This window comes from Anabrus simplex, chromosome 1, assembly GCF_040414725.1.
Source record: "Anabrus simplex isolate iqAnaSimp1 chromosome 1, ASM4041472v1, whole genome shotgun sequence".
NCBI lineage: Eukaryota > Metazoa > Arthropoda > Insecta > Orthoptera > Tettigoniidae > Anabrus > Anabrus simplex.
Genome location: NC_090265.1, coordinates 952,616,255 through 952,630,001, shown reverse-complemented (window position 1 = coordinate 952,630,001; position 13,747 = coordinate 952,616,255). Strand labels below are relative to the sequence as shown.

The 13,747-nt window shown below is 37.8% G+C and overlaps 1 protein-coding gene across 11 annotated transcripts in view; it reads left to right on the top strand.

Annotated features, from left to right (window-relative positions):
• EndoA (endophilin-A) overlaps positions 1-13,747 on the top strand; it is a 732,000-nt gene that overhangs the window by 626,291 nt on the left and 91,962 nt on the right. For all 11 annotated transcript variants that reach the window (XM_067136725.2, XM_067136721.2, XM_067136723.2 and 8 more), the window contains one exon: positions 6,875-6,941. In XM_067136725.2, coding sequence (XP_066992826.1) covers positions 6,875-6,941 — 67 coding nt within the window. The remainder of the gene's footprint in view (positions 1-6,874; positions 6,942-13,747) is intronic.

The following is a 13,747-nucleotide window of genomic DNA, read 5'->3' as shown; positions in this document are numbered from 1 at the left end:
GGCGCTGCACCGTGGACACATCCCTATGGGTATCGGCTGCGATTTGACGAAGCGAACAACCTGCCCTTCTCAGCCCGATCACCATACCCCTCGTAAAGTCGTCTGTCTGCTGGAAATGCCTCCGTTGACGGCGGCCTGGCATTCTTAGCTATACACGTGTCCTGTGGCACACGACAACACGTTCTACAATGACTGTCGGCTGAGAAATCACGGTACGAAGTGGGCCATTCGCCAACGCCATGTCCCATTTATCGTTCGCTACGTGCGCAGCACAGCGGTGCATTTCACATCATGAGCATACCTCAGTGACGTCAGTCTACCCTGCAATTGGCATAAAGTTCTGACCACTCCTTCTTGGTGTTGCATTTGCTCTGTCAGTCAGTGTATTTTGGGTTCGGGGTAAATAAGGTAATATTAAGTTAGATAAATAGGCCACTGATGCTCCGCAAGCATACGGCAGGAAGGTGGGTTGAATCAACAGAGGGTCTTAGATAACTACAGTGATCTGCGCATGTTAGTGAGGCAGGTCAGGGTAAGAAACATTCAGCCTTGTCGAGAATCAATAAGAAGCGGGGCTCCCCACTACTGGAGATCCGTGTGGGAAGCATACGATAGTTCCCCTTGTTCACCATTGGTTGCTGTGAGGGAAGAGTAAGGGGGCTGCGAGCGTCTCTTCACCTAACAACAGGGGATCCGTTGGGAGGTGGGTGGCTGAGCCTTTCCTGCAAAAGAAATATGATTCAAGGCCGGGGTGATACGAGCATTGTTCTAGGTCTTGGCTTCCGAGACTAGAGTTGGATGACCAGGCACGCTGATTTAACTCAGGCTTGACATATTATATTTGTTCGTGGCGTCAACCTCTAGATATCTTTTGTCACTTGCACCATATGATATGAGCCTGCGTGTAATTGGAATTGCGGAAGTGTAGCGTGTTGAATGTGAGGAAAGGAATGCTAAGGACGACACAAACACCCAGGCCAGGAATATTAATCATTTACAATTAAAAACCCCGACCCATCCGTGAATCGAACCCGGGGCCGCCGGGTGATAAGCAGACGAGTTGCCCCCTACATCGCGGGGCCAGACAGGCTTGACATTTATATACCTTTTTATATTTCTTTGTTTTGTTATATATTTCTTGTGTTACAATCTAGGAGAAATCTGGAGAGCTATAGAAGAAATAAAGGTATACTGTATTACTGTTTAAGACAAGCTTTATTTCAGATAGTAAATTTATATTTCAATATGATTTTAACTCGATGAAGCCTGGAGTATGATCAGAAAACAATTAAAGTTAAAACAGTATGAATGTAGAATTTGTTTAGCTGTTTATTTTGCTATTTACAATTTCTCATTTGTAGAGATAGTTTACTATTGTGTGTATTGAGAGGGTCAACAAACACAGTGTTCTTTGGTGATATCCAGGGCCAGAAATTTTTGTGTTAATTTTTCAAAACTTTCATTTAAAAAAATATGTATATATGTGTGTTTATGCTTAAAAATATGGCAGTAATTTCATGAAGATTTCATTATTATTTTTAATGCCATACACTAATAGGCTACATAGTGTTACTAAATCAATGAGTGATTTTATACAAGGCATAATACGTTATTTGCAACATTTATTTGAAAATAAAGCTTAAAAATAGGAGATAAATTGTACATTCTGAAAATCAGCCTTACTCAGTTATATTTATATGTTAGAACAAGTGGAGTGTAAAACAAAGTTGTGTACAAAACAATCAGTCTCTCAGTTTTCATTTATCAAAAATCAACATACAACAAGTGACAGGATTTTGCTCTTTCAGACTTCTTCTCACATCTGACACTACATTTTACTGGGAAAAAAACTCCATACACTAGCTGAGTTTGAAAGAGGTGACCACAATGACTTCTTATATTTATCAATAAATTCTTGAAATGCATCACCTCTTGCTTTTAATGCTTCCAGTATATTAATTCATTGAAAGATTTATCATTGAATAGACACTTGCAGTGGCGGCCGGTCAGTACGTGCTACCGGGCTCTAGCACGTAGCTTGGAACTGTAAGGAATATTATTTATGTACAGTACAATTATCCTGGTGCCTTTTCGTTGTTTTGAGTACGATATGAATTTGTGTTTTGTGAAAATCAGGACGAGATCTGTCGAACACCTAGCGCCGTTCTCCCGGGGAAGAAGGCTCGTGCTCATGTGAAGTGAGCCCTTGCCTGTAGCCTGAAGGAAGCAATACACAGGCGCAGCCAAGCTTGTAACACTCCCCCTAGCCGGCGGAGTATACCGTAAACCGGGATCAACTTTCACTGATCCCGTTTATAGTTACTTCCTCTCCCGCAAGGGGGTAGAATTACTCGATGTCTCCCGCTACCCGGAGCGCAGCGAGGGATCCAGTCGGCCGTGCTTATGTTGAACGTGGTAAGCGAATCTGCCACTAGAGAGTAGCATCGTCTGGGTTCGAAAGTAAAGCGTAAGTGGAGGCAATCTATCTCACACATGCTTATTAAAATATCCATCTTCCTTTTGTGTCAAAAATAAGGAGTCAAAGAATTTTTGACTGACCCTAAATGTTATCCGCATTACAATGTAATTTACTCTGGTGAAATGAAATAGCGTATGGCTTTTAGTGCCGGAAGTATCCGAGGACATGTTCGACTCGCCAGATGCAGATCTTTTGATTTGACTCCCGTAGGCCACCTGCGAGTCGTGATGAGGATGAAATGATGATGACGACAACACGTACACCCAATGATGGTTAAAATTCCAGACCCTGGCGGGAATCGAACCCGGGATCCCTGTGACCAAAGACCAGCGCGCTAACCATTTAGCCATGGAGCCGAACATTTACTCTGGTAATAGGGGAGGTCTCAATGAATCAGTTGGCAGCTCTTTCAGTTGCTTTGTGCGGTTTTTAATCTCGCGGTTATATTACTGGTGCGTGTTTTTTCTGTCATTGTGTTAGTGCTAAAGTTTATACGAAGATTTATCAAATTATTTATCCACTGCAGTGTATATAAAGTGAAATTAAATTAGTGTTCTTAGTGGGGATCTATATTCCCACGATTCTATTTGCACTGATGTAAGTTGCGCCATTAGGTTAGTAAAAATAATATTTCTCCAATGAATTATTTATCTCGTAGACAGTTGTCGAAGAATTCATCTGCTTCCAAATTAATGTTGTTTTTGTTTTTTCTGAGTTATAAATTGTGAGAAAAGTTGTATTAGTAGTAGTGGTGGTAGTAGTAGTAGTAGTAGTAGTAGTAGTAGTAGTAGTAGTAGTAGTAGTAGTAGTAGTATGATTACCAAGTTTGAAGTATGCGTTGTTCATCATGGCAATATGCAGATTTAAAACAGCGTATTTAGCTTGTTTTTTGTAGCACGTAGGACGATTTTTTCACGAGCCGCCACTGGACACTTGGATAATTTGCATAATTCTACCTAACCTAAAAGAAAATCACATTGTTTACCAACATTTAGAAACTGGTAATTTACTGAACGTTGCTTTAAGTCTATCGAAATTATTTCCCCCCACCTTGGAAAGCAATTTTGTTGCTTCAAAGATATAATCTAATGCTTGAAATATTTCAGTATTATGTTCATCAGTTAACAGCATAGATTCTAGATTTGTTTTGGTGTTAATTCAGCACATATTTATAGTGAATTCTAGACTGGAGCTCGATTCTTGGAATCAACATCTTCAATTAACGTATTAATTTTATCATCAAGTTGGCCACACTATGTTCGTTCACATTTACTTTTTAGAGATTCCGTTTTTATTAATAAGTGTGCTGCAATTTTTTACATGTCTGAAATTATAATATAAGTTTTGTAATCAAGTTGCAATTGAAAGCAGTGAAGGAAGCCTAGATTTTCAGAATTTTGCATTTGTATAGATTACAAACACCGGCCACGCGGTGTAGGGGTAGCGTGCCTGCCTCTTACCTGGAGGCCCCAGGTCGATTCCCGGCCAGGTCAGGGATTTTTACCTGCATCTGTGGGCTGGTTCGAGGTCCACTCAGCCTATGTGATTACAATTGAGGAGCTATCTGATGGTGAGGTGGCAGTCCCGGTCTAGAAAACGAAGAATAACGGCCGAAAGTATCCGTCATGCTGACTACACGACACCTCGTAATCTGCAGGCCTTCGGGCTGAGCAGTGGTCACTTGGTAGGCCATGTTCCTTCAGGGCTGTTGCACCATGGGGTTTGGTTTTAGAAATTACAAAAATATTCCTGAAGTAATAGTGAAATGTACTGAATGAACAATTCTACAACTGCTACAAAGTATTCAAAAGGATATTCCATGGGATTAAATCAACTTGACCATCTAGTTATAATAGGAATAGGAAACAATTTTGGTGTGAGATCTGCAACAAATCTTTTCTAATGATTTGAATTTCCTAGTATTTCTAGAATCACATTTGAGACCTTTAACAACATCATTAAGATCTTCCAGATTTTTCTGCCATTTCCTCCTCAGAGATTAAATTTATGACACCAGCATGTGAAACCAATCAAATGATCTCCTATTAGTACTTTTAGAGTGTTAACACTTTTCTAACATCTATGCAGCACTTTCTGTACAAATTGCTTTTACATTTGAATAATTAATATTAAAAACTTTTTTTCCCACTGCTTGGCTTGTTGTGATCGCGATCGCATTTGGTGCTTCTTGAAATGAACATGAACAGAGATAAAAGTTTCTGAACTGATTTCCCTTCTATAGTTCCAATAAGGACTACAAGTACACAGTTGCCATTAGCACTGATAATTTCATCACAAAATATTATGACCGGTTTGTCTGCAAGATCTTCAGTAATATTGGCCCTAATTTCTGCAGTGCATTTGGTACCCATTCTTGCCTCATCCAGCTTACAGTGAAAAGGTATCCAGACCTTTGTACATACTTTCTCATCCATGCCCTCACTGCAGGAGGGTGCACTTTTCCTAGGGGAATGTCTGTCTGTTAGGTCATCAGCCCAGAGGCTGGTTGGATCCTCAAATAGCACCACCAAAGGTTATGCGGTTATAAGGAAACCCCAAAAACCAACGGCAGCACCAAAATGAGGCATACTAGGGGAGATGAGGAGTGAGGTAGTTTGCCATTGCTTTCCTCACTGGGTCAGAAAGTACTATTGCAGCACGACTGACCCTATGAGCAGCACCTTTCATAACACTCAGATGCACTAGTCATGCTCTGAATGTCATTACTCAGCACTATCCATACCCCAGCAACTTCCATACTGTCACAGCCATGGATGTTGACTGGGACTTCGGTGGAAGCTACACTTTACTCTGGTCTGTGCCAAGAGATGGATGCAGAAGTACTGTATCCATCAAGAAATGACAGCAGGCAGTCCTAGGGGAATATTTACTTAATAATTGTTTTATTATTTCCATCCTGCATTTCCTTTGAATTAAATTTAATCTTGCCTTTATTACACAGCAGAGTATACAAATTACAAAATGAAGCTCACTTTTAGAAACATTTTTGTTGTGTCTGTTACAAACTTGTATTTTTCTTCCTTCCTTCCTTCCTTCCTTCCTTCCTTCCTTCCTTCCTTCCTTCCTTCCTTCCTTCATTTTTTTTTTTCTATGTTTGAAGACTTTCTTCAGTATTCACTGTTGCTTTGGAGCAGAATCCTGTGCACTCATTAGTTGAATGCTATTTAAATGCCCTTTACTTTGAGTGTGTTTTTCACATGAATCACACCTTTCCACTCAACTCTTGCATTCCATTGTTTACACAGTAATATATTAGTACCACATGCCATGGAATCGTGTTTCTTGAATTCATTAGCCCAAGACGTGACACTCACTTCATGATTTCTCCCCATCTTGGTCAGAAAGATGGGAACAAACTGTTAGTGATATTTCGACAATCATGTATGCCTACCTGAAGGTTTGAAAGAGGTAACCACAAAAACTGCCTACATTTGTCAACAATTTCTTGAAACACATCACCTTTTCCTTTTAATGCTTCCAGTATGTCAGTTAAATTGGGCTCAGATTGGTGTCTTCTTGGAAATGTTATTTAATCTCTTTCTTTAAAATTGTACTTTTATCTCACCTCATCAATTGTGTTAACATTGGAAGGCTGGACGGTTGCCCTTGGGTCACTGTACCTGCGAATTAGGAAACTGGATAACCACAGTGGTGATGAAAGATTTTATATATATTGTCGACATTTATGGTTCTGGGGATGAAGGGTAAACGCCAAGAAAATAACAGTTCATTCAGTCATACCTTCTAATACTCTTGCAGCTAATAATAGTTTGAAAATCAATGTTGTTGAATAAACAGAATGTTTCAAGGGATCATGGAAACCCAGTCATCAATGATCCTTGCTGGTCATAAAAGAGAGTAATGGACTTTCAGATTGATATACAGCCAGAATCTTCAAAATAAATTTTAACAAAATTGAAAACATTCAGAAATGATAGTGGATTTGTTTTCCTCAATCTTAAAACTAATATGGTATATAAAATGAGCAGTACACCCATTCGTTGACTATTCGTTGCTGTTCTTCCTCATTGAGCTTTCCTTTATTCTGAACTACCATGAAGCAATGGAGGATAAAATTCTCATTTATTCAGTCTGGTACACTTTTCCTTTCAGCAACTATCAGTATAAGAGCTTTTCTTTATGCTTTCATGCTATAGCCAAGCATCACTCAGTTCAAGTATGGTTTATGAATTGTACTGTATGTTATGGTGTATATCTTCATTGATACATTTCTGTAGTTTAGTGTGCTAACTTTTATTCTCAAGTACAATTGAAGTAACCCATGTAGTAAAATTTTCTGTAGAATATCAGTGATATTATACAAGCATGTAATTATCTATTTGAAACTGAAGTTTTGCCATTTGTTTCTTCCAGCACCATCGAAAGAAATTGCAAGGCCGTAGACTTGACTTTGATTGTAAACGGAGGAGGCAAGCTAAAGGTATGGTCCAGTAAAGTGTTTTCTCTTGGTTTGTTGTACATTATTTCAAGTGTAGTAATCATGACTTTTTGAGTTTGAAACAAGTCTAGCATAAGGGAAAATCTGAATTCTGCTTTCAAAAGGTATGAAGATGAATTTATTCTCTGAACAGCATGATATTCTAGCATGCATTGTGCTCTTGTTAGCTCAACAAGGGTGTCAGATAGGAAATGCAAGAAGTATCTGTGAACTTGTTGTGTTTCGTATATAGGAACGTGACATGCATGGGCAAAAAATGAACTGAGAAATTATGTTCAAGGCTGTAATTTTATTGCTCTTTGGCTCAGTCATTGTTTAATTGATTGTTCATTTTAATCAAAGTACTTCTGCAGCTGAATAAGTACAGAAATTTAAAAGTAAAGAAAAACTGAATCCACTTAGATGGGCTAAGAGACAAGCTTATTCAGAGTAGACTGAACATTTTGATAATCGAGTAAGTTCTAGTGATATATGGTGTGGGTTCCTATAGTCGTGCCTTAGTTCGTGATCCATAGGCAATGGCTGAGTGGCCTAGTAAGTGGTCCGAAAAATGAAGACACCAGTTGTTATGGAATAGAAGTGGACCCTCATTTGTTGCCCTCGCTTGTGGTGTGGTATCTAGGACTACTCAATCCATTAGTGGTCTGTAAACTGTTACAGTAAAAAATTCTCATTGGGGCTATGTGTGAATAAGACCAGCACACTGCTTCACAGAAGTTTAACATTCAAGTTCAGAACGTTCTTAGCAAGCCTTGGACCAGTAGAAATGACAGTCTCTGTTTGGAAACAGCATGGCAAATGAAATGGAACTTGATGGAGTGCTATCATTATCAGTGGGACATCTATAAGAAAGAAAGTAGCATAGGAGGTTTATGAGGAGTCTTTTACATGTATTGAAAGGAGAAGGGCAGAGTGTAGAGTAGGACTGTTCGTTGGGAATCCATTGCACAGAATATCACTTACATGAATGTTTGGCTAGATTAGGTGGTTATAGGAATTAGAACCAACATTATTTCAGTGTATTCACTATCTGAAGGAGCAGATGAGAAATAAGTAGATATGTTTTATGAAGCAGTGATGTAGTAGTAAGGAAAGTGTAGTGTTAAGGGGTAATTTCAGTGTGAAGATTGGAAATAGAACTGAAGGGTATGGAAAGATAATAGGTAAGTGTGGGGGAGATATGGAGACTAATAGGAATGAGAAGCATTCACTGAACATCTGTGCTAGTTAGATATTAGTAGTGGCTAATTCATTTTTTAAGCACAGCAGAGGGTAGGGTGTAAAGATCCATAATATCATAATTAATTTTGATTTCAGGAGATCTTTTGGGAATTCATGAGTGCTGGACTGAGTGGTTCAGATGGTTGAGGCGCTGGCTTTCTGACCACAACTTGGCAGGTTCGATCCTGACTCAGTCCGGTGGTATTTGAAGGTGCTCATATACGTCAGCCTCATGTCGGTAGATTTACTGGCACGTTAAAGAACTCCTGCAGGACTAAATTTTGGCACCTCAGCGTCTCCAAAAAACCATAAATTAGTTAATGGGACATAAAGCCAACAGTATTATTATTTATTAAATTTATTCTGGGGATTTTTCATTGATCTGTAATCAGTTAATTACTCGTATGCCAAGAATAGTGAAAGTGAAGTCTCTACAGATAGATAAGGGATGAAGATATTCAGGATAAAGCAATTAGACAGAAGTAGATGGATACAATTAGTCAAAAATTCCAAAGAATTTTCAGCAAGTATGTAGGTTCAATTGTGTGTTCCAGAAATATGTAACTTAATAAATATATGTTATCACTTTCTTGAACCAGCTACATAAATTTGTATTCAACCTTCCTCCATCCACTTCATCCATAAGTTTATTTGGGTCCTTCAGGTTGAAAGATTTCATTACGGTATTAGGTTTACTTTTCCAGATAATCATATTCCGCTGGTTTGACACCCTTGTAGCATGCATTTCTATGGTTATTTTGATACGATCTTGCACATTAGTGGCAGACATTAGAATTGTTGACATAGTATGTAGTAGTACAAGTAGATTTGCTGTTATTGTACTAAATGGTAGGAGGTCGGTGTCCTTTAGTGTTACAAACTTTTAATACTGCCCCCCAAATATGATGTAAGAATTTGAAAGTGAAGCTTTCATTTTATTTTCAAGTTATTATTATTAATATTACCCAAGAAATATTTTATGATGGACTGTTCAGAGTATTTTATCATATTCATCTTTTGAGACATTCAGTGGTGAAGGGATTTTTGATAATATGTAATGCAAGTTAATAATGTTGTTGTATTCATGATAAATTATAATGTATAATGAATTAATACTCTATGGTAATTTTAAAACTAAAGATAATTCATATTATGAAGGCAAATTGTCCAAATTTTATTTGAATGTTATAAATTGTTATATTTTAATGAAGTCTGTACCTGAGCTAATTCCTGAATTACATTTTAAAATTTGTTTTAGTGAAAAATATTTGTGTGAAATTTATAAATTTCATGATTATGCTCCAATTTTAGTTGTTTTTGAAGCTGCTTGCCTCAGTTGGTAGACTTTTTTTGTTATCTTTCCATCCATCAATCATATGGATGTCACTGCATGATTCAATATGTCTGTGAAACACGTGTTTGTTGGCAACCATGAGAAACGAGACATACTCAGAGATTACTTGTTTTTGGCTTAGATATTAAACCCTCCAGTACTTCTGAGTGTAATAACTTTTCATTATATTTATTTTTCATCAGATTTGGGAAGTAATTGAGTAAAAGTAATAAAATTAGTTGTAACAGATACATTTTTAGTAATTTTTACATATCCAGTCATTGTTACCTTTTACTAAGTGTAATTTTTTACTCATAATGTACTTTTTGAAAATAAACTGTAGTTGTTACATTCTAGTAATTCTAGTTTGGCAACGTTGGAGCCCCCGTACTTGTTAGGCATCACACCAAGGCTGTAAATCAAAGTCAAGGAGACGTAGGGCCACTGCGATATCACATTCAGTATGGTGTTTTGATATTGATACCAATAGTAGCATTTGATATTGCTAATATTGTTCATTGCAGTCAGTTTCAAATCTGAAGATAACAAGAGAGCAGTAATGAAGTAATGATCAATGAAACCTATTTGAAAGTTGCAAGTTGTCATGTTTAGTCCTTATTGATGATGATACCAGATTAATATCTTTATGCTAAGAAACACTAAATGAAGTACTATCTTTCTCCTTGCAAACATTGATATCATTCCAGACCCACGTTTAAAAAATAGTTGGTGATTTCGTTTAATACCGGCGTTCTGTGAAGTAATTGTAAACAAATTTTACCAGTTAATTATTGATAAAAGTAATTTTGTAATTGTAACTGATTAAATATTTTTCAGGTAAATGTAATTTAGCCAAATTACTGTTTTTTTTTTTTTTTTTTTTCCCACCACTTGTTTTCACGTGGATGAACTGGCAACTTCTCTAGCCACTGTTTAATAGATTTGTTAGCTGAACGTCTTCACCTCTGTCAAAGACTGACAGTTTAGTAGTATTCCAGTTAACTGTCATATCGAGATAGTGACTTCTATATTGAACACCTTCAGTTATTTTGGTAAGCTCTTGAGCATTGTTCACTATCATAATATATAGAAAGGATAAACACAGTAATGGTCAGTGTGGGAAGAGGGAGTAATGGAAAGAGGAGACGAGGACAAACATGAAAACACAAAAGGACAAGGACAATCTCTTCATTGGGGTAATCACATAAATGGGATTATAAATAAAGGGTAGAGATCTCTGTACATGTTTATGAGGCCATTTAGGGTTTGTAGTAAAGATGTAAAGGAGAGGCCATACAAATCTCTGGCAAGACCCCAACTAGAGTATGGTTCCAGTGTATGAGACCCTCACCAGGATTATTTGATTCAAGAACTGGAAAAAATCCAAAGAAAAGCAGCTCGATTTGTTCTGGGTGATTTCCGACAAAAGAGTAGCGTTACAAAAATGTTGCAAAGTTTGGGCTGAGAAGACTTGGGGGAAAGGAGATGAGCTGCTTTACTAAGTGGTATGTTCCGAGCTGTCAGTAGGGAGATGGCATGGAATGACATTAGTAGACGAGTGTTTGAATTGTGCCTTTAAAGGTAGGAGAGACCACAATATGAAGATAAAGTAGGAATTCAAGAGCACAAATTGGGGAAAATATTAGTTTATAGGAAGGGGAGTTAGGGATTGGAATAACTTACCAAGGGAGATGTTCAATAAATTTCCAATTTCTTTGAAATCATTTAAGAAAAGGCTAGTAAAACAATAGATAGGGAATCTGCCACCTGGGCAACTGGCCTAAATGCAGATCAGTAGTCATTGAAATTTGACTACATACATTGCCGTCTTCAGATAGAAGGGCTCTCTTCTTATCTATCGCAGTGCTTCTACATCCACCGAGCGAGTTGGCCATGCGGTTAAAGGCGCACAGCTGTGAGCATATATTCAGGAGAGTGGGTTCGAACCCCACTGTCGGCAGCTCTGAAGATGGTTTTCCGTGGTTTCCCATTTTCACATCAGGTAAATTCTGGGGCTGTACTTTAATTAAGGCGATGGGTCTCTTCCCTCCTACTCCTAGCCTTTCCTACCCCATCATCACCAATAAAACTTATCTGTGTTGGTGTGACGTAAAGCAGATTGTAATAAAATTTTTAAAAGCTTCGACATCCATTTCTTCTCATTTCCTGGTGAGCTTGTTTCTGCTTCCTGACTTCACCAGGAGTGTGGGCTTCAATACTCATTGCAAGGCCATCTTGACAGAACTTTAGTTTATAAAAGTTTATAGTTTATAGTTTATAAAAGACCAGGAACACAGGACTGATACAAAAGGAGAAAAGTAACCTAACCGATCAATAAAAGTGATGGAAAGGAACAAACAAGTGATAAATCAAATTGTATATAGAAAGATAGGAACATGAATAGGAACACGTAATAGGATAATAGTGTAATAGAATGGAATTGGTAGGGGCTGAGATGGATGTAGAAGATTGATGAGAAGAGAGCTTATCTACATTGACAAGCATTAAAAATAATGACCAATTTAATTTACAATTTTTAAGTTCAAACATATTTTAGAATGGTTCGTGGTGTGGGTTACTGTAGTCATGTTCTAGTTCGCGAACGATGAGCAATGGCTGAGTGGCCTAATAAGTGGTCCGAGAGTCGGGATACGAGTTGCTATGAAATGGGAGTGGGCATCTCAGACATATTCTGAGTTGTGGCCCCCCTAGTGCTCAGGCAGCTGGGACTATACTGTCAACTGGTGGTCCCTAACTTGTTAGAGGATAGATTCCATCCTGCTTCACAGAATTTTCACCGTGCGCACTTAGGGCGTTTTAAGCAAGACTCGGACTTTTGGGAGTAACGGATGCTCACTTCCATTTGACAGACGAGGGACTCCTTGGAAACAACGTGGCGAACAAAATAGAATTAATATCAGTGAAGCTTATTTATGAAAGAAAATAGAATTGACTGAGTCAGCAAAGAGGATGTGTCTGAATGTTAATGTTATTTGGGTAAGGGGATTAACCTATAAAGTATTCTTAACAGGTGTTTAAAAAGAAAAAATACAGGAGTCTGAGGTAGGACTGTTCATCAGGATTACCTTTGCACATAGCATAGTTTCTGTTAGGCACATAAATGAGTGAATGATGTGGATTGAATTTTCTGTTGGAGAAATTCACAATGAAAAGTGTATCTGTTTATTCACCATGCGAGGGTGCAGATGAGGATGAAATTGACAAGTTTTATGAAGCACTTAATGACATTGTAGTGAAAGTCAACAGCAAGGACAGGATAATGCTAATGGGCAATTTCAATGTGAGAGCTGGAAATAGAACTGAAGGATACGAAAAGGTAATGGATAAAGGTGGAAAACATATGGAAGCTAATAGGAATGGGAAGCGTTTACTGGACTTCTGGGATGGTATGGGATTAGTAGTTATGAAAACATTCTTCAAGCATAAGGCTATTCACGACTACACATTGGAGAGTAGGGGCATGGAGAATATATTATAACAGGCTTTGAATTCAGGAAATGTGTTAGGAATGTGTGGGTATTCCAACAATATTTTTTATTATGATGCAGACCTCTATTTGATCTGCAGTGAACATCTCTAGGCCTAGGACAGAGAAAGTGAAAATTTTTATAATGAATATCTATTGTTAAAAACAGTTGGCTTACTTATTCTCATCTAATTACCTGCTGTCCATTGTATTAATATATAAAAATCAACTACTTAAAAATCATTTTGCTTTTCTATCATTGTCTTATTGCATGTGGTCTATTTGGATGGCACTTTGGTACCCATCCCACATGTTTGGAATCATAGAAAAATTATGTTTTATAATACCTGAAGGAGCAGAGAACTTTATGCTTGCCAGGGATTCGGCAGCCCATCCCAAGAAATTTTCTTGCTTACATAGCGTCAGACAGCATACAGGATTGCTCATATGGGTAATTATCAAATGTTTCCTCTTCTCCGAAGGACTCTTTCATATTCTTAAATATTCTTTGTGATAATAAGATTGAACTAGTTTGGATATAAATTGCGGTTGAGTGCAAGCAGTGGTTAAGTCGGAGGCAACGACACTAGTTTAAAAGGCCTAATTATAGCATGTCTTTCCAACTCTGGTAAGAATATTATGCACGGTAATAAGATAGGACGAATAGTGAATAAAAATTGTGGTTATGCAGTACAGTATAAGCAGTAATCACAGCTCAGGATATAAAGCAATGACAATAGTTGTAGG